This window comes from Osmerus mordax, chromosome 23 (genome assembly GCF_038355195.1).
Source record: "Osmerus mordax isolate fOsmMor3 chromosome 23, fOsmMor3.pri, whole genome shotgun sequence".
Taxonomy (NCBI): domain Eukaryota; kingdom Metazoa; phylum Chordata; class Actinopteri; order Osmeriformes; family Osmeridae; genus Osmerus; species Osmerus mordax.
In genome coordinates this window covers 8,716,351-8,740,340 of record NC_090072.1, presented here as the reverse complement: position 1 = coordinate 8,740,340, position 23,990 = coordinate 8,716,351, and the positions used below count along the sequence as shown (strand labels likewise).

Sequence of the window (23,990 nt, the reverse complement as noted above, 5' to 3'; positions counted from 1 at the left end):
CCCTGGCTGCTGTGTGGAAACTGCGCTTCCTTCAGTTGGTCTTTTGATGGCTCCCCTGCCCCAACGGTGGGCGTTTGTTGGTCTGCCACCTCCTAAAGTCAAGTCAACCCCCCCCACCCCACCCCACACACATCCACACAAACTGTCCCCTCATCCCCTTCGTCCCTCTAGCCCCCTCCCCAGTGCTGCTGACTCATCGCTTGTGCAGGAAGGATGCAGTTGTTTTTGCAGCCCGGTGACTGAGAGGAGATGGGACTGCTACATTTACTCTGTTAAACCAAACTCTGAGGCAGAAGGAGTCTGGGTGCTATGAGGAGGGTAGGTGTGTCAGTGTGTCTTTGTGTGGAGGTGGGGGTAGTGCGCTGTCAAATCATAATACCCCACTCAGAAATAAGTGCCAGGGCTTGAATAGGGGAGAGCATGCTACAGCAATAGCTAATAGTAAATTCACGACAAAACTCTCATTACACTTAAGCTATGCTTGAAAATACTGTATGATTTGTTTTTGAAATCTCGACACACCTCTCGTGTATCGCATCCTTTACAAGTAACAATAGGGTAGGAATAATGCCACAGTCCTACAGTAAAGCCAGATTCATTGATAAACAAGCTTTTCCATTCCACAGTCAGAGAGGCCTGTAAGGACTGTGGGCCGCAGTGTGGCTGAAAACAAAGACTGTGTTCCACTACTGTGAAACTTTAAGGTGAAATCTGGTGCAATGTTTCACTTAGGTGCCAAATGAGCCGGCACAATCATCACACATTCCACTGTGATTCATGTCATTGATATGCTTGGTGGGAAACATCTCATGAAAATAAACCAAAACAAGTTGACCTGTGTTTTATTGAAATTCGAACTTTATTTCACTCATACAAAATAAAAAGAATGTTAAAAGTTTTACATACAGCATCAATTCTGACTGCCTACCTTGAAACTAATTAATATCAAGAACGACAGAGTAGCAGGCCCTATCCTTCTTCTGTTTTAAATGCGTACATTAAAACAATCTAAAAGAGAGAAAAATAAACATGAAATACAGAGGAAAATTTGATTCAGAAAGGGGGCATAACGGTCCAAAACTTGGCAAATAATAGGTGAAGGAGGGGAAGGGGTGGGGGGGTAACTTTAAAAACAAAGTTAGAATCTAAAGGGAGAATCACAGAATCCGTCTCATCTTTTGACATCACAGCCAGCACAACACAGATACCTTTTGTCTTCAATGTAAAGAGTTGTGGCTGATTGGGGCTTGGGGACACAAAGGAATATCATTCATAATTTTAGAAGCATTTTCGTCATCATAAAAATAAACAGAAACCCAAAAAGTTAAATAGATTACCAAGTTTGCTGTTATATGATATTATGGATATGGTTGACATTTGAGGTGAGGTTGATGTATTCACTAGGACCCATGGAACTTCATAAAAACTGTGTCTTAAAAGGGAAACTAATGTGAATAATGTTGAAGTTACACAACCCAGAGTAAAATACATCTCATTGCTTTATTGCTTCTAGGGTCCTAGGGCCTTAAACTAACAAATGGACTACCTATAGGTGATCTATTTAAGCTTGAAAGCAAGGCCTACACCTTATGGACTGGTGTCTATGGCAAACATTTAGCCTAGTCTTGATTTAAACCTGGTAGTGAAGTTCCTCCATTGTTCAAGTACCTTAAATCTAAACCAACTTAATCAGTATCCATAAAATCCAGATTCGTATCCCATATCCCAGTGATGAAATGATTCCTTAGACAATCTTAGGACATCGCCTTCCCTTATTCAAGTGCTGATCACTTTCAAATACATTTAACGGTTTCTCCTGAACTAATCTAGAGTAGATGTTTTTGCATGTATAGTATATATTTAAAGCTGTAAGGTTAATGCTTGTCTTGCTACCAACCTGAGGCCAATACTGACATTCACAAGGAGCTAGTGATATGTTCTTTGAACACCACTAAAGTCTGATACTGGAAACTGGAGCGAGACGAGAGAAAAACCAAAGTGCAAACTACATGAGGGACTCATAACTTGTCCTGTCTGAATGAGAGGTGAGGGGGTGGGTCTATCAAAGTGGGTCTATCAAAACATACATTTTTAAGTCAGAATAGAACAACCGACACGTCTTAAAAAAAAAAAAAACGGGTTCATTGTTTTTTTTCTTTCCACAATAAAACAAGAATTGATAAAATAAAAATAAAAGATAAAGAAAATTAAAACACTTAATACACAACTGATGACTCGTCTTCTGCAGGGTCTTTGTCTTGACTAGGCTACACGCCTGTGTCTGCCAGCTGTTGTGGGCTTTTCTCCTTGCAACGGGGCTGCGATACCTCAGTTTCAACCCCCCCCCTCCCGCCCCCCCACCCCGCCCCTCCTCAGTGCAGCCTCGATAAGAACAACGTAGGACGAAATAAAATGTAAAAGAGTTGGGGGGGGGGGGGGGGGGAGCTAAGAGTCATAATCTTCGTCGTCGTCATCCTCCTCCTCTTTGTGCGGCATGGGGGCTGGAGGTGGGGGCGCTGTGCCCATCAGCGAAGGGTGAGGGGCGAAGGAGCCCAGGGGCATGGGCATAGGCTGGGCACCCTGTGCGCTGCCGACGTGGAGGTACTGAGGTGGCATGTCGGGGCTGTGTTGGCACAGGCGGAAAGTGAAAATGATTAATGATGTCGACGTTAGTTATATGACACTTGTTCTACTCACACAAAGCACTGCAAGCAGCAACTTTGAGTGAGCGATCCTTTCAACTTTAACCTATCCAGTTCCCCCCTAACAACTTGGTCTCGACTGAGTGCAAGGTTTCCCAGCAACTTTGACTATTGTTGGTGTTTTCAACATGGAAATGTGTTTCGGAATAGAGGACTCACTCTCACACATTCAAACACACTCTCACCTTTGGCCCTTTTAAGTCCCATCCCATGTCTTCTCAGCATTCTAAACATGCCAAAAATGTTCCTTTGTATGTTACGTGACATAACACGTGTGTTGTACCTGTGGAAGCGTGAAGCTGGCTGTAGGTTTGTGCTTGACTGAGACCCATCCTCCTCTTCCTCCGTCTCGCTGTCCTCTGAGTCATCCTGTTCCCATAGCAACAGAAACAAGAGTGAGCGTTCCTCACACCTCACCCCTAGTCTCCACTCAAAGCAGACCTCACAACAACTACAACAAGCAAGGTTTAAAAACAAAAATACTGATGAAAACGTTAGGCTATGCTTTGTTGTTGCTCTGTGTACTTCTTAAGCCCAGTGTAGCCCTGTGTCAATCAAGGCCAGTGGTCTTCAACCCTGGTCCTCAGGAACCCCCTATCCTGCAGGTTTTAGATGTTTCCGTGCTCCAACACACCTGATTCAAATGTATGGTTGTTATCTAGCTCTGCAGAAGCCGGGTAACGACCATTCATTTGAATCGGGTGTGTTGGAAGAGGGGAACATCTAAAACATGCAGGACAGGAGGTCCCTGAGGACCAGGGTTGAGATCCACTGCTCTAGGCTACTAACTTGTTTTCTGATTATTGCATTGTAACAATGTTATGAATGATATCGACCTCTTGTTCAGACTCTGTGCCCGACAGCTTCTTGTCCTTCCCCTTGGAGCCTGCTCCACCATTCTTGCGACTTGACCCTGGTTTCCGACCTCTGGGCGACGGAGATAAACAATTCTTGTGTGTAAAAACAACAACAGCAAGTCTGATATCGAGGCTTGCTTCGTCCCAGGAACTGGTGGCCATTTCCCGAGACAGGCATGTGAAACTATCCATACCTGCGGGCCACCTTGTCCCCTCCCTCCGCATGGTTGTCCTCTCCCTCGCCTTGCATGTCTGGCACGGCTGCAACCAGGTCCTTCAAGAAGTCAAACTGCTGTTCCAGCTCAATGCACTGTTTTCTGTGCACATGCAAAGCCTGGTTAGGACACCATGGTCAAGCCTGGAGACTAACAGTTTCACAAAGTGTCACTGAAGAATCGATTAGGGTTCCCAACCTCCAAATAAGGTACATACAACTCATCTACTGAGTAAAAAATAATCAATGATAAATAGGATATTAATAGGACTAGTTTCTGGCACAACAAAAACAGACAGGTTGCAGGTCTTACAGGTGTGACGTGGTCATTGTTTTAGCATTCCGCGACTGGGTGACTTGACAGGCTTTTGTAAGGAGTGATTCCAAGAAAAGCTCAAGGGCTCGTGCTGATGTTTACATTAAGGAAAAGGGGAGATATATGATCTTACTTTGACCCAGTCGTTTCCAGGTGCACACCAATGACACGTGAATGAGCTTTGACAACAATAATCAAAAGACCTCACAAACGCTGCAAAGGATACATATGATGACAGGAACTGCTGCAGCCACTTTGCCTATTTCCTCATCAGTCTGCATAATCTTCTTAATCCTTGCCTGGAATAGGAGGAGATCAGTGAGTTGGATCACTTACACTTCGTTTTGGTCAGGCTGATGGTAAAAGCAAATGGGTATCTTGTCTATCATTGGACGAAGATGTCAAAGGCATAGACTTGCAATGCAAGCTAAGCTCTTTCTGCCATTCGCTTGTGTCTAGGCATGGCAACGTATGGCCATTATTCAACCTGATCATGACTACAACGATGACCTTGTTGAAAGTCAACAAGTTAGCTGATTAAAACATAACCCGTGTGAACGTGGGATCCTCAGTCTATCTCAGCCATCTTAGCACATAACTGGCTTACTAGTAAATGCTAATAATAACAATGAAAAAGTTGTCTAAGCAGACACTTTGAAAGGGTGTTCGAATTCCACTCCAGCATCATTAACTAGCGTAATAATTACTAATCAAGTTGTTTGTTCACGCCTTGTGTTTAAACATAATATACCCGGAAAGCCAGATGGCAGAACAACTTCACGTAGCAAGCTAACTCGCATAGCTCGCTAACATGCTGGCTAGCGATGAAGGCCAAATCCCAGTTCATGGTGCAGCTTGGTGCTCTGCGTTAGCTGCTAGCACTACAAGATAACTGCTAATATGCCAACCTAGCGGGAGAGCTAGCTAGCCTCTAGCTACAACAAACAACCGACAACCATCAAGGCATTAGCAAGTCCATATACCGTACTTTCCACGTCAGTTATCAGATCAGCAACCAGTCGACTTACCGGAGGGAATCGAGCGTTATATTTCTTCTTTTTACTGGGCATTATAGAATAATCTGGCTAGATAATAAAAAATATACCTATATATTCCGTTTTGACACAATCTCCACCTCTACTTTACAGCCCTGTAGCTAGCTAGCTGGTTAGCACATAGCCCGTATACCGAAAGCTTGTTTCCGCTGGGTCTCAAGTGCCGTAAAATTCGGGGTGAAATGAGCTCTCGACTTGACAAAAACAAACTAAATGTTTTTATTTTTAGGACTGTTTTTGAGTCTTAATGTTCATATAAAATGTAAATAAATGTTTAATAACATTCTAATTAAGTTACCTTTTAATGGTTTTGCATTCTGTTATGTGTCATTCTGGGGTTGTACAATAAAGTTTATTCACTGAAATAGAATCAATCATGGCGGCATGAGATGAAATTATCTGATGACTAGCTAATTCAAAACAACTACAAACACTGAATAACATCTATATGTAAGTTTGCTTCGTTGTTGGCAGGTATTTCATTTTTTAATAATCGAATCTGGACCTTTGGTGCATGCAATTAGATTAGCTTTGTTCTGTAGTGCTTGCATACCAAGGCAACACAACCAATTACTTGGCTAGTCTTCTAGTAGGTAACATAGTAAACACATAGCATGTAGCATGTTTTTTTATGAGCCTATATGCCACACCTAATGTTTGCTTATCAACAGTAACACGTTGGACCTAGAAGAACCATAACCTATCAGTAGTCCACCGTGAAAACCACTGCATTATTGACAACGTTATGGAAGACGAAGATGTTTCTGCCGGGGATCAGGTGGAGAAGTGTGAAACCTTCACTGCCGAGATCTACGCAGCAGAGGCTCTGGCTGCTGACATGGACCCTTGGATTACATTTGACGCTCGCAAAACCCCCAGAGCAGAGTTTGAGAGCTGGCTGGAAACTAACAAGCCTTCACAAGTGTCCCGTTATGGGGATGAAGACGGTGGTAGAGGCCCTGTGGGGTGGATCTGTGTAAGAGGACCAGACTATTATACAAGCTCTGGAGATGTTGACAGCCTTCTGGAGAGTTGGGATTGTTTGCTTGAGAGCGGCAGGCCGGTCAACTTTCAGACCGTGAAAGAGCTGGCACTGAACCACAATGTGCTCGAAGGAAAATGGCTAATATACTTGGAATCTGGATTCAAGGTGGACCATGCATGGGAGGGCATAACTCGAGCAGCACTAGAAGGGAAGATCGACAGTGCTAAAGTAAGCACTCAGGACCAAAAGAACCCAAGACACGTCATCTGTGTCTACAACAACAACTTTACAGACGAGAACCAGGTGATGAGGCTAGACACTGTCATTAGGGCCACAGGGGTGAAGTGTTTTATGTCCTATAAGCCAGATGTGTACACGTACCTGGGCATATACCGCAATAACCGCTGGAAGCTTAGTCCTACCATATTCGAAAGCAAGTTCGACCTTGAGTGTGTGCCCAGGCGCTCTCACGTTGTCAACAAAGTTGTCAACAAAGTTACCAACCTGGAGGTCACTTAGGCCTGCTAGGAGGAATAAGCAGTTCTACAACAGGCACGTTTCATTGGTAGTGGTGCTGTACTGACTGAAATGTTTGGTTTCAGTTAATTGCTCCCCAGAGAGTGGGATTTTGTGCTGCCTTCGGGTCAATGTGACCCACCGTCGTGGTGCAAAAAGTGGGTCACAATGACCCGAAGGCAGCACACCGTAGGCTAGGCTACTTCCTGTGAATAATAGCTTAGACTTACAAACACATTTACTCATTCTGAAGAGTATCTGATTGTGTGGAACAAAGTCCACACAAACAGTTGATTTGGCCACACCTAATGTTTTTGCTATCTCTCTGATAGGTTTGTTTTGATTTTTCAGCCTAACGATGGCTTGCTTCACTGATGGTGACAGCTCTTTGGACTTCATATTGAGAGTTGACAGCAACAGATTCCAAACACAAATACCATACTTGAAATGAACTCTAGACCTTTTATCTGCTCCTTGTCAATGAAATAACAAACTCCCTTTATGAGGGAATAACATACACCTGGCCATGGAACAGCTGAGCAGCCAATTGTCCAATTACTTTTGGTCCCTTAAAAAGGGGGGGGCCACATATAAAATGTATTGTAATTCCTACACCGTTCACCTGATTTGGATGTAAATACCCTGAAATTAAAGCTGAAAGTCTGCACTTAAAGCACATCTTGATTGTTTCATTTCAAATCCATTGTGGTGGTATACAGAGCCAAAATTATGAAAATTGTGTCAATGTCCAAATACTTATGGACCTAACTGTAGGTACCATTGCCAATATTCTGGTATCTGGTCCAAGTGTTGTGAGGGGATTTCAACAAATTTACCTTTATGTTTTACAATTAGTTTTACTTTGCGTTAACTCAATTATGCTTTTAATGTTGATGGCTTTGAATGCTCTTGTTTGAGTTCTTTCTAAATAATGTAAAGTTTGACCTTTTTACGAATTTACTTAAGTGCCAAATAAAGTTGACTTTTGAAGTTGATCTGTCTTATTACCAACCTCTATAGGGATGTAAATCATAACCAATGCCAGCTTTTAGATTGTTATAATTGTATTTGTCACATACAGGGTTTTACACTTTCATCAATTAATGATAAGGAAGCTTCACTAGCTAAATATGTTTTGGATTAAAAACTGACCTTGAACAGAAACACTTGATAGGAGCATCTATGATTAATTGAACAATATGAGCATATCAAAAAAATTGAAAAACAATCTATATTGACTCTTTATAGTAAGTCAGTGCATTTACTACATTTGTAGATCATTTTACATTTACAGAAAGTACTGAAATGTGAATTGTGCTAGATGTTTTTAGTTAGAATTTCTTTACTTAGCCTAGGTGACGATCTGTGTTCTGTACTTTGTATGTGTACATAATACAACATACAACAACCGAAAAGACAACATCCATGAATTTAAGGTGATATTTATATACAACCTTCAGTATCTTCGGTTTTGAAAGAAAAGTGGTGGTAATGCTTTCTTATTTCTTATACACCCCATCTCTAGAGCTTGAAAAATATTTGGTTTAAAAACAATCTTTTCAATGTTTTTGGACCACTAAAGCTGAAGAATGTCTACAAATCTGCCCTCTCCAAACACAGTGGCACAGTTAACCCAACTGATGCAACTCAAATGCACACTATATGTTTTCTGACTTGTACATAAAAAGCACAATCTAAAGATATACAGATAGTATATAAAGTACATTTTTTGAAATTTATTTTCTAAGAGCTTGCTGTCTGACAGTGGTTTGGTATGGTGTTTTATAAATGATCTTTCAAAGAATAGTGCAATTGTTGACAAGCAAATGTTTTAATTGCTTCCTGTGACAATATAACAGTTTACGTTTTGTGATAGCTTGTTTGTCTCAAAGTCTTTGTCGTAAAAGGCCACAATATCTACTTTGTGGACAAACAAAACACACAGAAGGTGCTTTGGTATATCCGATCACTATTACTGTTGTTTTAATATAAATGTAAAGTACAAAACTGGGAAGGCACGATTGCAAACTTGGTACATGAACACTGGGGTAGTTCATGTAGGGGAAGCCACCGGTATTGGACGCTGGATCGCCTGGGTTCTGCACGCTGCTGTTCTGGAGGGCGGAGGAGCTTGGCTGGGACAATGCCTGAGAGAAGGCTGAGGCATTTCCCTGCGCTTCCACTTGGCCCTCCAGCAGAGTGCGGACGTCATCCATATTGAGGCTTTCCAGGTTGCCCTGGGAACTAACGTCAAAACTGGGAAACTCACACAGATCTTCAGCATCAAACCTGAGTTCCAGGTTCTCCGCCACACTGGGCCCTTTTTGGGGCGTGTTGACCTGGGGCTCAGAGGGAAAGGTGCAGAAGGAGAACCCGGGGATATCCAGGAAATTGACGGTGGGGTAGGCCTGGGTTGTGGAGGCCTCCGCAGCCGACGCCTGGACCTGGGTGGAGTAACTGGACACCGGCGTAGCTTTGGGCTGGGAGTCTAGAGTGAGGCTACTTAGGAAATTCCATGTCTGATTGGTGGTAGCAGGTGCGACCTCTGGCTGGTTTGAGAACAGGTGGCCTGGCTGCAGGTTGAAACAGGACAGGTTCTTCGCTGAAGGGGTGGTACAACCGGACACCACTGGGTTCACACCTGAGAGGCAAAAACACAAGGCTTCAATTCTACTTTTCACAGCCTGATTTCTGCCCCCTCCGTCCAACTCCAGGAACCTCAGCTTCTTTGACACTGATAAACACAACAACTATAGCATAATGGCCCTCATTTCCGACAGAAAACTGGACATTTGGTCATTTCTGTGCAGAGCTCGGCATTTATCAGACGCGAGTGTTGTCAAGTCTCAACTTGCGTAGCTGACACAAGTCTTCCAGTCAGCGGCAACTTTTGGCAGTTGGAATTTATTCTCACTGGCATCTAAGCATACGCAGCCACAAATTCATCACTTAACCCTTGTGTTATCTTAGGGTCATTCTGACCCATCAGTCATTGTGACCCACCGTCGTATTGCGACAACTTTACCGCATACAAAAACAAAGTGAATCATTTTCTTTTAACCGTTGGGCTGTCTCAGACCCCTCACATTGCGAAGGTTAAAAGAAAATTATTTTATTTGTTTTTGTATTGGGTAAAATTGGGTAAACACAACGATGGTTCGTTATGAACCTTTGGGTCATGTGACCCGAAGGCAGCACAAGGGTTAAAAATATGTAGCGTAGGCCTATAGCAAAACTTTCTATTTTTTTAAGGTTTATATCGACTGTGTCATATATCCCTAAAATAAATTGCTACTTTTAAATGATTTGCAATTTATAGGGTTGATACTTGGTGGTGTAAGATTCATTTGAAGCACTGGTGACATAATTACAAGTAATTAAAATGAAACTATTAAAATTAAGTCGGTTTCTATTCCCAGTTGGTTCAATTGGACTTGCTAAGTGTTTCTATTTTGAGGTAGGAGAAGGAACTGGAACACCATGGGCTCGCTGACCTCGCGGTCGGACGGCCGGCGCAGCTGCATCTGGACCATGACTGGCTCAGTCAGGTTGGTGTCATGGTAGGGTGGCGTCCGGAACACGATGGCCACCTGTCTGTGGACATCGGCCTGCGAGAACGTTCCCTTCCCCTCCCAAGTATCCTGGAAGAAACGCACCTCGATGTCCTCTGATGGGAGGGGGGGGGGCAGGGTTAGGAAGGTGGAGAGAACAGGACATTTCTTCTGTGGAAGCTACCAGACTGCAGTGACTCTCTCCGACCCTCCAACCCTCCCTGCTGTCCACACTCCCATCACTCACACCCCTTTACACCCTGACTAAACCACTTCCACCACAGTGCTTAACATTACTAACACACACAATGAGAAATAGGATCCCAGCACTTTTCTGACCAAAGGGAAAAAAGTCCCTGTTATATGACATATATGACCTTTAACGCAATTCGCTCTGGATAAGACCGTCTGCTAAATGACTAAATGTAATTCACAAAAAACAGCACGGGTAGGGGAACCACCACACTGTAAACCCAAATAAGTTAGCAGAACTCAAAAAACTAAGGCAACTGATTGCCTTACATTTTTTAAGTTAATAAACTTAAATGTTATGTTTTCTGAGTTTAAATATTTGGATTTGATGCTACATGTACCTTTTGATTACAGTTAAATTAAAGTGTTTATTTAGTCAACTCAAATATATCTGTTCTTGTGACACAAAGTTTTCATTCACCTCTCCAAAGGGATTAGTTAACAGAACTTAGAAAAAATAAGTACACAAATTCACTCTGTTATGTAAACTTGACTCAATTTTTATTTATTTTCATAGCATTTTTTTTTGTACACAAAAGTCAAACACTTTGACTTAGTAAACTCAAAAAGATGAAACTCAAACTTAAAAGCTTTGTGTAGTGCATATATCAGTCCAAACATTACCAGGAAGGCATCAGCAAGTCTGGGGAGGCTGACCACAATGTCATTTTCAATGACGACAGATATTTTCACAGGCTGGTAGTGAACTGGGCTTGTGTCATTGTCACTGATGACTGTAAGGAGGGCCAACGCAACACCTCCAAACTCTGGCTCAACGGACTCTTCTGTATGAATGAGAGATACATTATAAACTAATCCATTCTTTTTTTTGGTTGACAAATTATCTCCTGCACTAAAGTATGCTAGTCATGAACTAGATTCAATGTTCTACAAAGCCAATATTATACTGTTATGTAGTCATATTAACAGAAAGTGCAAAAACATTTGTATTTTGATGAATGTTCACCATATAAGTGCTACTGTTAATTATTCAGAGACTCACTGTGCAGGTTCTGAAAAATCCAGAGACTTCCTCACGCAGATACACAGGGAGGGCATGGAGAACAGTGGTACGCGTGGTGTGGATGTCATGCAATTCCTTTAACAATAAAAATAGAAGTTGAAGATGTTGACCTGCTTTTAAACCGTCCAATCAGAACATGTCCACAATATTCACATCACATGTTCACATCTTTAATGCAATCACACAAATAGCTAAAACAATGTGAATTATGAGTGCTAATTGACTGTAGACCAATTGTAGAACTGAAAAGCTAATTTGAATAATTTAAAATGTACAACATTAGAGCTTCAATCTATGAAATGTATAATCTCTTCACCTGGGAATCATGGACTTTGAACATTTCAGCCAAAGCATCTGCCGTCTTCCCAGTCTTGGATGCCTTCTGTCTGAATAAGTCGCTCTGGATAAGAGCGTCTGCTAAATGATTAAATGAATAAGGTCATCAGTCGAGGAAGATGGCGATCAAGCTCAGTGTAGAATGTGTTGGGCAGGTTCTGATTTGTAATCCGTTGGAATTCTGCATACACCTACATTTAAAAACAGAGCAAAAGGACAATACAGCTATATCAATTAGTCAGTTCAAAATTACTCAAGTGAGTTTCTTCCCCACAAATTGTTATTTGCTCCTCCATACATTCCATAAGGAGCTGATGAGTCCATTAATAGCCACAATATGAAAGAACCACAACTATAACTTTAAACTACACAGAATATGCCATACTTTATCATCAAATGAAAAACTGGAAAAAGAGGAGTAATCCATATTACCTCAGACTCCATTTTGAGAGCAGGCCAAAGGTCCATGAGCTCATTTACTGGTGGGCCTGTATTCACTATGTTCTGTCGCCGCAGGGCAAACGTGGTCTGCATCATCTTTCTAATGAGGGGTAGGTTCTTCTCAGTCTTCTTTACTTCGTCATCAATTTTCTGCCTCAAGTGCTCAAGACTTGAGGGATCTTCACCTTGCGGAAAGTTGGGTAGAAAGTTGACCTCTGCTCGTTTGGGTCTTTTTATGTTGGAGTGTGGAGGTTCTTTGCCAGGATTTCGTCTACTTCTTTTTCCAGCATTTACAGTGACCTCCTGACATCCAGCCCGTCTCATCTTGGTCCTGTAGTTGCCCATTTTAAACTTGATGCTGTTCTTCCATCCATTGCATCCAGTTTCCGATCCTACTTCCTGAAGGCAAGGATGCTTGGCCACAAGAGCCTCAGCTGCCATTGTGATGTCTCTATCACTTGGATAAGCCTTGAAGCCATACATGGAAGCTGCAAGCTTTTCCAATATATCATGCTTTAAGTCTCTAGTCAACTTCAGGTGTTTGTTGTTTTTCTCAAATTCGTTATATCCTTCTCTAAGTTTAAGCTCGACGTCAAATGAAAATAGGGGAATTGGAAAAGGACCTGAAGGCCATCTGCTAAGACGTTCTGGAGATGACAGACTTGAAAGTATTTCAGTGGATGCAAGAGAGCTGGTATCTTCATCAACAGAGATATGCACAACAGCCTTTAGTGGCAACTCTTCGATATCGGAGAGGGATGTAAGTTTTCCATCAAAGTCTGGATCTTCATATTGTAAACTAAAGTCTAAGTCTATTTGCAACTGTTCTTTTATAATCCTTATCAATGCATCAACAGAGGCTGGTCGTGTACTCAGTTTAATCTTTCTTGCTTGATCTGGCTGGACAACCCGAAGGACCATGGGTTGTGGGGACGCATCTGCCATTGTGCTATCAAAACAAGACAATTAAGATATGATAATGAATTGCTCGATTAGAGTAATAAATAAAGATACAATGATTTAATAAAAAAGAACTACTCACCATTGGCTAGTCTGAGTTCTCTTTCACTTGTATGAAGCGCTTGGGAGTCAACAGCAGCAAGCCATCTATCTTATATCCTGAGAGTGGAAAAGTATCATTGCGATCAGATTGAAGATGGATTGACAGTCTTGTACGAGTGGCTGACAGCTCATAGGACCTAAGATGTTCTACATACCAGGACTCATAATCAGAACAAAGAAAAGAAACATTGTGATTCACAAGGTAGATCTGTTCTATTTTGCTTAATTTGGATAGTCCACTACTGACTCCAACAGAAACATCCCACAGACATAGTCTGTGCCATCAACGGTCACCTTTGATGTTTGGTAGATTGTGTCACTAGTTGTTTGTGTTTTAATGTGTGCCATAGCTACTTCTGGTAGAGCTGAAACCAGAACAGAGTCAACTCTGGATGCTTGTGTTCTTGGCTTGAAAAATGATGGTGCAGCAAGATGATATGCCATCATGTGTTGGTGTCTAACTGCCATTGTCTTGTTTTGAGTGTCATGCACTACTCTTTTGAAAAAGCGGTGTTTGGCCTCAAACCCAAGCCCGTAAAGAATACCCCCGCAGCCCCCGCACAGCGGGGGGGCCTCGCAGGGCCTCGTGGGAGGTCTCCCGTTTTTTTTAGTTTTTTTTTAATCCAATTTGAATTACATGGGATGCACACTATGGTCTTATTGTCTTGTCTGTGTTTCCAGAGGTGATATGAAAATGAAGAAAAGTATATTTAATTGTGCTTTCTCTGTTAGCTAGGTAAGTGACGTGACGAAGCAGGTCAGGTGGTCACACAGACTGGCGACTGCGAGCCCGCTGCAAATAGGTAGCTAGCTCTAACTGTAGGAAAAATTAAACGCACATTTGAAAGCGGTGCCCAAAAGCGGCATTCCCAAAAAAAAATATCTGAATTAAATGCCAAACTTACAAAAATTACTAGTCTTTTTCGACCAGCCGGTGAAGGAGGGTGCACAGAAGAGACAGGTATTGTACTGTTTGCTATAGCTAACATTACTGCAGTGGTTCCCAAACTTTTTCTGCTGGGCCCCCCTTTGGTACATAAATCTTTTTTTCGCGCGCCCCCCCCCCCCCCCCCCCCCCCCCCAAAAAAAAAAAACTGGACACACATACACATATTTTGTTTTCAGACTCCATTGCAGTTTATTATTTATATTTGCACATTGTAATTAATACAAACCTCAACCTTTTTTGAACAAATAAATGTAAACTGCCATAAGCCACAGGTTGCAAAAACCGATGTAATTATCTTAATTGTAACTGTTTTCAAGCATCTTAACTGTGTAATTATGTTCAGTGTAACAGGTTTCTTTTTTTAATATTCAACATTGCTATCAATGCATTTTTCAAAAATTGTCTCTGCAAAAATGGGTTTTAAAACATGACCAACTCCCTGAGAAGAAAAAAACTAAAACTTAAAGGTTTGTTGTGCAGAACTTACACCTTTAATCCTCACATCTTTTCAGTGACTGGTGTGGGCCTGCTTCATGCTGCAGATCTTCTCAAATCTGGGTTGCAGGTTTGAGATTGCCACTCTGAGTTCATTTTCAATGTCCAGCTTTGATCTGTATTTTGTCTTGATTGAGGCCACAGCAGGAAAACCTATCTCACATAGGTAGGATGTGGCAAAAGGAAGAAGTATGGCCAGGGCTCTCTTACCTAGCAGTGGGTAAACTTTCTCCACTCCAATCCAAAATGCAGCCAGTGTCTTTGACTGAAACGGCAGCCTCATTGTTGAATCAGAGATGACATCAATGAACTGTTCCTCCTCCGATGTGCTGAAGTCGGCAGGTGGTGTTGCACTGAAGGGGTCACGGATCCAGTCATATTCTTTGGATTCCTGCATCAGGAAATATTTCTGGAAATGTTTCTGAAGGGCAGAGATGTGTGCTTCCATGCATGGGATCACTGTGTTCTGCAGTTTGTTCTCTTCAATGAATGATTTCAGGTTCTCAAATGAGTCCACATTTCCATCTTTCACTCGATGCAGCCACATCTCAAGTTTTCTGGTGAATGATGTGATTTTATCTGCCAGATGTGGGATGTGTGTATTTGCGCCCTGCAACTGCAAATTCACTTCATTGAGTTTCAGAAACATGTCACTGAGGTATGCAAGTTTCATGAGGAACTTATTACAGTAAAATTTGTGGGCAAGATCATTGCCCTCTTCTTTCAAAAAGATGCCGATTTCATCTCGCAGTTCAAAGACCCTGGACAGCACCTTCCCACGTGACGGCCATCGGGACTCGCTGTGAAACAGAACAGCTGTATGGTCGGAGCCCATTTCCTCGCACAGTTCCGAAAAAATCCTGGCTTTGACAGGTCGTGTTTTGATGTAGTTGACGGTAGCAATGACGTCGGTCATTACATCGTTCAGCTCAGGACGCTGTTTAGACGCCAGTGCTTCGCGGTGTATCATGCAGTGCGTCCACTGCACATTGGGGTTGACGCGCTTGATGAGCGCTTGCAGCCCTCCCCGTTTCCCAGCCATTGCCTGCACCCCGTCTGTGCAGATCCCCACACAGTCCTCCCATTTCAGATTGGCCTCTTTCAAGTAAGAGTCAATGATTTTATACAGTTCTTCTGCTGTGGCTCTGCCAGTGATTTGTTTGCAGAAAAGCAATTCCCTCATGTCATCTCCATCTATGAATCTGACGTAAGTTATCAACAAACAGTCTTTGTTACTGTCAGTGGCTTCATCCATCTGCAGAGAAAAGCGGCTGTCACGCACTTTATCATTAAGCTGCTCCTCTATGTCCTTTGACATGTCATAAATGCGCCTGCCGATGGTGTTGTTGGACAGAGGAATAGCCCTTAGTTTGCTGGCTGCAGTGTCATCAAGAATTGTTGAAACCATGTCCATAGCACAGGGAAGTATTAATTCCTCCGCTATTGTGTGCGGCTTTTTACACTGTGCCACTCGGTAGGCAACTTTGTATGAGGCGAGTTGAGCATTTGCCGGCACAGATGCAGCTTTAGTAAAGCGAGACTGTTGTGCACGGCAGTTTACGAGTTTTTGTCTGAAAAACTCAACTGGTTTGTCTTTGTGCTCTGGATGTTTTGTCTCCAAGTGGCGTCTTAGCTTGTTCGGCTTCAAGCTGTCACAAGCTAGCACTTTGAGACAGACAACACACTGCGGTCTCTCCTCATTACCCACCGTTGTACAGGTGAAGCCAAAGACAAGATATGTCTCGTCATATTTTCTAATCTTTGCCTTTTGCTTTGGAAGCACATTTGGTGATGCTTCATCCTCTGCTTTTCGTTTAAACCCTGTCAAAAACTTGTCCATGTTATGCTAATGTTATGCTTATGCTTATCGAATGATGAATGACGCGGATGGAGCCAGGAAAATTAGCCTTCTTGCTCCTTTATTGACTTGCTATCAAGCTGACAACATTGAAATGGAGTGAAACTACAAAAAAGAGAAAGTAGAAAAAGTGCTTAATTAGCCTATAAAATATTACATAACTGACATTATTAGAGTGAGCGGCCCCATTATTGTCCACTCTAAATCTCCAACAAGGTTCTGCAAGTCCTGCGAAGTTAGGCAGCAGTGAGGTGGCAGGCAGCAGTGAGGAGCCAGGCAGCAGTGAGGAGGCAGGCAGCAGTGAGGTGGCAGGCAGCAGTGAGGTGGCAGGCAGCAGTGAGGAGCCAGGCAGCAGTGAGGAGCCAGGCAGCAGTGCGGTGGCAGGCAGCAGTGAGGAGCCAGGCAGCTGTGAGGTGGCAGGCAGCAGTGAGGTGGCAGGCAGCAGTGAGGTGGCAGGCAGCAGTGAGGAGCCAGGCAGCTGTGAGGTGGCAGGCAGCAGTGAGGTGGCAGGCAGCAGTGAGGAGCCAGGCAGCAGTGAGGAGCCAGGCAGCAGTGCGGTGGCAGGCAGCAGTGAGGAGCCAGGCAGCTGTGAGGTGGCAGGCAGCAGTGAGGTGGCAGGCAGCAGTGAGGTGGCAGGCAGCAGTGAGGAGCCAGGCAGCAGTGAGGTGGCAGGCAGCAGTGAGGTGGCAGGCAGCAGTGAGGAGCCAGGCAGCTGTGAGGTGGCAGGCAGCAGTGAGGTGGCAGGCAGCAGTGAGGTGGCAGGCAGCAGTGAGGAGCCAGGCAGCAGTGAGGTGGCAGGCAGAAGTGAGGTGGCAGGCAGCAGTGCGGTGGCAGGCAGCAGTGCGGTGGCAGGCAGCAGTGCGGTGGCAGGCAGCAGTGAGGAGGCCTCGGGTAGCCGCACCAGAGTCAGATGATAATACTACACTTTACCCTGGTGACCAGGCACATTTCCCGGTGGATATTACTGATGCTGACATGAAAAAGTTCATTTTAAGGCAGGGACCATGTAAATTTGAAGGTCCGTATCCTAAAGATAAAAAGGGGAGATGTTTTTCTAAAGATTTTTATTATAGTGTCAAAAAAAGGAACCAAGATACAACGCAAATGGCTGTGTTACTCCCCAAAAATTGACAGAGTATATTGTGAGCCCTGTTGGCTTTTTGGTGAGAGAAGATCTGCATGCCATAACAGTGCCTGGGCTACGGGAATAAATGATTGGCAAGGACTTTCTAGAAAAATAAAAGAGCACGAACACACTCGCTCACATATGGCAGCTTGTATAGTGTATGACACATGGCAAGGACATCAAAGTATGAGCAGATTTCCGCTGAATATAAAAAAGAAGTCGCGTTTTGGTCAGAGGTATTAACAAGAATTGTTGATGTTACGTTGACACTTGCATCATGCAACGTTGCATTTCATACTGATCGTGAGAAACTAGGAGAAATCAATAACGGAAACTTTTTATCTGTTATAGAACTTCTCGGCAGGTATGACCCTATATTACAGAGGTTAATTTCCAGCGAAAGTAAAACGAAATACTTAAGCCCAAACATTCAAAATGAAATGATTTATATTATGGCACAGAAGGTTCAAAACGAGATAGTGGAAGAGGTCCACGACGCAGAATTGTATTCGGCAATAATGGACACAACTCAAGACATTTCCAAAGTAGATCAACTCAGCCAGGTGCTGCGCTACGTAACAATTTCAAAAGATGAAAATGACACTCCGTTAGAGGTCAAAATACATGAAAGCTTTATGGGTTTCCATGCAGTGCACGATCAAAGCGCATCTGGTTTGGAGAAAGACATAGTTGGCCTTTTAGAGGAGAAGGGTATATCTGTCAATAAATGCCGAGGACAGGGATATGATGGTGCAGCCACAATGAGTGGGGCGTACTCCGGGCTACAAAAACGCATCTCAGACAGAGAACGTAACGCCATCTATATTCACTGCGCTTCTCACAATTTAAACCTTGTCCTGAACGATGCATGCCAAAATGTAACGAAGGTAAAAGATTTCTATGATACTTTACAAAAACTATGTTTTTTTCAGTGGTAGCATCAAAAGATGGGAACTCCTGGAGACAGAGTTCAAAGCAGGGCCTACACTTAAACGGCTATGCCCAACGCGTTGGGCATCCCGGCATGATGCTGTGCGCTCTCTCCGCTTTCGCTTTAAAGACGTGATGAAAGCACTGACGAAAATATGTCTATTGTCCCAAAAAAAGGAAGAGTGTGCTGAGGCCGAGGGACTCAAACACAGCATGGAGAATTTCGAGTTTGTCCTCCAAACAGTTATACAGGGTAAACTTCTCGAAACTGTAAATGTTGTTTCACAGAGCCTCCAGAAACAGAATGTGGATATTTTGCAGGCAAGCGAATATCTAGCCGGTGTATCGGAGAGCCTTGCTGCACTCAGAGGGGAGTTTCAAAGCCTTAAAGAAAGTGCCCAAGATCTTGCCCAGTCCTGGGGCATTTCTCCCACATTTCTTCAAAAACGCGCCAGCCCAGCGGGCACCTTGATATCAATTTGAGGTCCAATATTAGTCAAGACTTGATCAAGATGCTGTATAACATAATTTAAAATTAAATTTGTATGGCAATTTATTCCAATGGTAGGTGGGTGAAAATAGGAAACTAATCCCACACAGAAATTGGTTGCATGTATATGTAGGCCAATATGTTTGAAGTCCGATTGACATAAATTCATCTTGTTATTTTAGACGTAGAAATTGATGTAATACAGACATCACATTGACATCAATGATGAGTATGTTTACTTAGGATTATATAATATAATACTATTATATTTATACATTTATATTAATCGTCAGCTTAATGAAGTTGAAATAGCATTTTTTATAGCTTATTGTCATGAGTATCTGGCAGTTTTCAGAAATACATCGGTGATTGGACGGCAATGTAGGCTACCACAATTGTTCCCAAATGTGAAGCTGGAAAGTGTTAATTAGTGTTAAATTTATAGTCGGTCTAATGTTTCACAGTGAAAAAACATTGATATTTGATGTCTGAAAAACAAAAACTACAATTTTTTTTTTACTACTAATGATTTCCTTTTGGCAGTTCAACAGATCTAGACACAATGCCCATTTAATGAGGATTTCTCTGCTGTTTAAAACCACACCTGTAGATGGCGCTGTGTTAGTAGCTTCTGGTTATGACAAGGTAAAGTGTGAGCCGCGAGAATCCACGGACCCAAAGGAACGACCCAACGTCAACGGAAAATATTTTCACATCGTGAACTGTGTTCAGCTCATCATCTTTTAATCAGGTGGTTAAATGTGCTGACATCTCATGAAATGTAAAACATTAGTTAAACTTCGAAGAACGTGTGTTTTAATGAAACATTTAGCTACTATTTCTGGTACTTTTTGTGTATGCTATAGCTCTAATCTCCCGCCAGTGAAAGCTAATGTAGCCTGAATAATGCTACTAGTAGGCCAGTTGAAGCTGTGTAAAAAGGAGTAGCGTCATATGTCCGTTTGCCACAGTAATGTCGATGTAATTCGGAAAAAGTGCAATTGAATAGACAAAAACTACGCTACAAACGCTTTAGTAGTAGCCAGTAACATTAGCATGGTAGTATTGCTATGAGTATAATGCTAGGTCACTTAGCGTTAGCTAAGCTAGCTAGCTAGCCTACAGTTTTGGAAAAATAACTTGCACTGTGGAGACTTTTGGAAATATTTGAAACTCAGTCTAGAATGGGTTAAGTGTATGGTTTTTAAATGTCAAAGAGGTAAATGTTAATTTTACGTTCGTTGAACTAATAACTTATAAATAGGCAGGTCCCATGATTTTACGGTACTTTACACATAAGCATGCAGAATGCATTGTAGCACTCAAAATAATCTAAAATGGCGGAAAGATCTCCGCCATTTTAGATAATTTTCAGTTTCAAGCAACGCTGTCTTAACTGGCCAGTCGTTATGTATCAGCTTGATCCTGAATTCAAAATTACAGCACTTGACAGACTGTTATACGTTTTTCATGACGTAAATCAACAAATAGTTTAATAAATGAAATAAATGAATTTAAATAATACAAATTATTAACAAATATTTGGAAATAAAAATAAATTAGTTATATAAGAAAAAATATTCCATAAAATGAAATATTAGTAGATTAATAATAAACTGAGCTTTAAAAACAAGTTTGCTTTTTGGCAGCTATACTTTGTGTGATGGCATACCACCGAAACTGGCGGAAACGTCATGCTGAAGTGCTGGCTCTTGCAGCTGATGATTCAAATAGCAGTGATGCAGATGTGTTGCTGAGGGCTCAGTCCAGTGAGGATGAAACTGTGTGTTTGTCACCTTCAGCTGATGCCAACATCTCGTATTACGACTCTGATGTATTAGTGCTGTCTTCTGAAACTGACTGAGGTTGCTGACAATCTGTCTGAGGATTCTGCAGAGGAAACTGCTCCTGATCTGGTTGATGAAGTTGCATCTTGGGCAGTTACCAACAAATGCAAGCAGTCTGCACTAAATGAACTATTAGAAATTCTAAGGCGCCAAGGACATCGCCTCCCCAAGGATGCCAGAACACTGCTGAAGACCCCTAAAAGAGTGGCAACAGTTGAAATGTGTGGTGGACAATATTTTTTACATTTAGTCATTTTAGCAGACGCTCTTATCCAGAGCGACTTACAGTAAGTACAGGGACATTCCCCCGAGGCAAGTAGGGTGAAGTGCCTTGCCCAAGGACACAACGTCAGTTGGCATGACCGGGAATCGAACTGGCAACCTTCGGATTACTAGTCCGACTCCCTCACCGCTCAGCCACCTGACTCCCCAATATGCTTTTTTTGGTATTACATCTGGCATTTTGAAAGTTTTAGCCCAGTGCCCTGATTTCCATGAAGATCGCATAGACATGTGCATCAACATTGATGGTATTCCACTGTTTAAATCATCAAATATGCAGACGTGGCCAATCCTGTGCAATTTCCATGCTTTTGCACCCTTTATTGTGGCACTCTATTGTGGAAAGGCAAAACCCAGCCCAGTTCAAGATTACCTGTCTGATTTTCTTCAGGAGTTGCAGCAACTTAAGCAAGATGGCATAGTCCATGGAGAGAAAAGTGACTTCAAGTGACTCAAGTGACTCAAGTGAAAAGTGACTTCAAGTGACTGTAAAAGCCTTCATTTGTGATGCACCAGCCAGATCATTCCTGAAGTGTATAAAGAATCACAATAGCTACTTCGCTTGTGAGCGCTGCACAGTTAGAGGCACATATGTGGGACGAGTTGTTCTCGGTGCTACAGCACCTGGTGTTGTTGCAAGGTCTGAAGCAGAATTTGGTAGACTACAAAGACCACCAAATTGAAAAATCCCCACTGACCCTAGCTGGGATTCCATGCATTCGACCATTTGCATTGGACTACATGCACTTGGTGTGTTTGGGTGTAGTTAGGAGAATGCTTCACTACATGAAGGGAGGACCCAACACATGCAGACTATCTTTTCAGAAAAGGAGTGAGATTTCGGATAAACTCATGGCATGGAATGGAGAACTTCCTAGTGAGTTTGCCCGGCAGCCTAGGAGTTTACTGGAATTGGACAGGTGGAAGGCTACAGAACTCAGACAGTTTCTGCTTTATACTGGACCAGTGGTTCTGAGAAGAGTGGTTTCACGTGCTGTATACAATCACTTTCTTTCCTTGATGGGTTGCGGTGTCAATACTGTTGAATTCTGATGATGCAGAGCGTGAGGAACACTTGGACTATGTCAGAGAGGTACTCATGTACTATGTGAGGAAGTGTGAGGATATATATGGAAACACCTTCACTGTGTACAATGTGCACTCACTAACTCACTTAGCAGATGATGTAGAACACTTCAGATGTTCACTGAATGATGTTTAATGCTTTCCATTTGAGAACTACCTGCAGACTCTAAAGAAAATGGTCAGACAATCTCGCAATCCTATAGCCCAGGTTGCCAAACGTCTAGCAGAACTAGAACATTCTACAAAATGTAGGCCTTTTACCAAAGAGAGCTTTACTCGCATCTCCACAAGACCACGAGATTGTTGTTTCATCCTTCAGAACAAGGACTTTGTATTTGTGAAGGAAATACGCGAAGAAGGCACCTTGGTTTGTGATGTCCTACGCCAATACCATACAGAGAGTTTCTTCAATGATCCTTGTGATTCTAAACTGCTCAACATCGTCCGTGTTAGTGACATGAGCAGAACTAGACGTCGACTGATCAGCAAACAACAGTTGCATCGTAAAGTTGTCTGTCTGCAAGCCAACCCTGGTGAAGCTGACACAGGGTATATTTTGTTCCCCATGCTGCATCATATAGAACGCAAGTAACTGAATTGTAAGTATGTTACTAAAATTAATGTTCCTCAGGGCTTTTCCAATAACTATCATTGTCAGGGTGTGCAGGTTGTATACAATTATTGAGTGTGGAGGGGAAAATGCTACCGTTATGTGGATTGAGAGCAACAGTTGCCTAAAGTTAGTTGTTGTAGTTGCCTGAATCTCTGCATATTTTGTTCTGGTTGTTGTTCAGGTCTCATGATGTGGGTCAGGGCAGTTTGGACAGAGCCAAAGGGAGAAGAAGAGGGAGTCATCCCGGAGGTTTGGGTGAAGGATAACATGGTTTACTGGCCAACAGGAGCTAATGTAACCAAAGCAGCCGAAGAAATGCGACAACCAGCAAGCAGCTGGCAAAAGTTTCCACTGCTGAAAATCAAAATCAACTCAAGTAAGTTTTACATAAATAATTTAAGCTAAATCTGGGTTTTTCTACTACTCAAATCAAGTTAGTTATTATAAGCCTGCTTGTTCCATTTACTTCAGAGAAGCGAGAAGAGTGTGAAGCATTCGACCAAACAACAACTGCAGAGCTAAGTGAGGAAGAATGCACTCCTGTTAGGAGGGTGAAGAAGAAAAAATACCCAGGGTTTATCTTAGGTATACAATAACTGCACATTGTGGCAGGCCCATAGTTTCTGGTGCTGGATAAAAGTATATGTTGTGACACTATGCATTGTGGTAATACTGTTGTTTCTCTTCTTACACAGATGAGGATGAAAGCAGCTCAGATGGTGCTGGAACCGGATGTGGCAATGTGCAGAAACCATGTGTGGAAGCACAGTCACAACACAGTAAGCAAACTGTTAAGTATCATAACTTTTATATATATATTTTATCTGAAAGTGCTTAATGCGATCCATCCTTGCCAAAACCACCAAGGGTTCAACAAAAGAGACTTAGATCTAAGTCCCACAGTCTCCTACACATCCCTCAAACTACACCGAAAAGATCACACACTCAGCACAAAAGTTCCAGCTCTCCATTCCACAGCACTCCGCGCCAGAGATCCCACACA

General features: G+C 42.6%; 4 protein-coding genes across 5 annotated transcripts; 2 read left to right on the top strand and 2 right to left on the bottom strand.

The window, feature by feature from the left end:
* Positions 1-836: 836 nt before the first annotated feature.
* drap1 (DR1-associated protein 1 (negative cofactor 2 alpha)) lies at positions 837-5,257 on the bottom strand. The gene is made up of 7 exons (XM_067261463.1): positions 5,118-5,257; positions 4,316-4,388; positions 4,087-4,180; positions 3,754-3,876; positions 3,539-3,629; positions 2,986-3,071; positions 837-2,623 (listed from the first exon to the last, which is right to left on the bottom strand). The coding sequence occupies exons 1-7, from the start codon at positions 5,157-5,159 to the stop codon at positions 2,446-2,448; spliced, it is 687 nt and encodes a 228-aa protein (XP_067117564.1). The 5' UTR covers positions 5,160-5,257; the 3' UTR covers positions 837-2,445.
* Positions 5,258-5,507: 250 nt separating this feature from the next.
* On the top strand, positions 5,508-6,967 carry c23h11orf68 (chromosome 23 C11orf68 homolog). 2 transcript variants are annotated; one of them, XM_067261683.1, is made up of 2 exons: positions 5,508-5,594; positions 5,816-6,967. In XM_067261683.1, the coding sequence occupies exon 2, from the start codon at positions 5,890-5,892 to the stop codon at positions 6,646-6,648; it is 759 nt and encodes a 252-aa protein (XP_067117784.1). In that variant the 5' UTR covers positions 5,508-5,594; positions 5,816-5,889; the 3' UTR covers positions 6,649-6,967. The 2 variants fall into 2 exon arrangements, with proteins under 2 accessions (XP_067117784.1, XP_067117786.1); XM_067261685.1 differs by having other exon boundaries at positions 5,563-5,618.
* Positions 6,968-14,768: 7,801 nt separating this feature from the next.
* Positions 14,769-16,163, bottom strand: LOC136967407 (zinc finger BED domain-containing protein 5). Its single transcript, XM_067261167.1, has one exon. It carries the CDS (start codon positions 16,161-16,163, stop codon positions 14,769-14,771), a length of 1,395 nt encoding a protein of 464 aa, XP_067117268.1.
* Positions 16,162-17,527, top strand: LOC136967406 (uncharacterized). Its single transcript, XM_067261166.1, has 2 exons — positions 16,162-16,180; positions 16,830-17,527. Exons 1-2 carry the CDS (start codon positions 16,162-16,164, stop codon positions 17,525-17,527), a joined length of 717 nt encoding a protein of 238 aa, XP_067117267.1.
* Positions 17,528-23,990: the final 6,463 nt, after the last annotated feature.

Coding starts and splice junctions, on each gene's coding strand:
- drap1 (XM_067261463.1), bottom strand. CDS start 5,159: ATGCCCAGTAAAAAGAAGAAATATAACGCTCGATTCCCTCCG. Junction 4,389..5,117: donor ATAACGCTCGATTCCCTCCG/GTAAGTCGACTG, acceptor CTCCTATTCCAG/GCAAGGATTAAGAAGATTAT. Junction 3,877..4,086: donor ACAATGACCACGTCACACCT/GTAAGACCTGCA, acceptor GCATGTGCACAG/AAAACAGTGCATTGAGCTGG.
- c23h11orf68 (XM_067261683.1), top strand. CDS start 5,890: ATGGAAGACGAAGATGTTTCTGCCGGGGATCAGGTGGAGAAGTGTGAA.
- LOC136967407 (XM_067261167.1), bottom strand. CDS start 16,163: ATGGTTTCAACAATTCTTGATGACACTGCAGCCAGCAAACTAAGGGCT.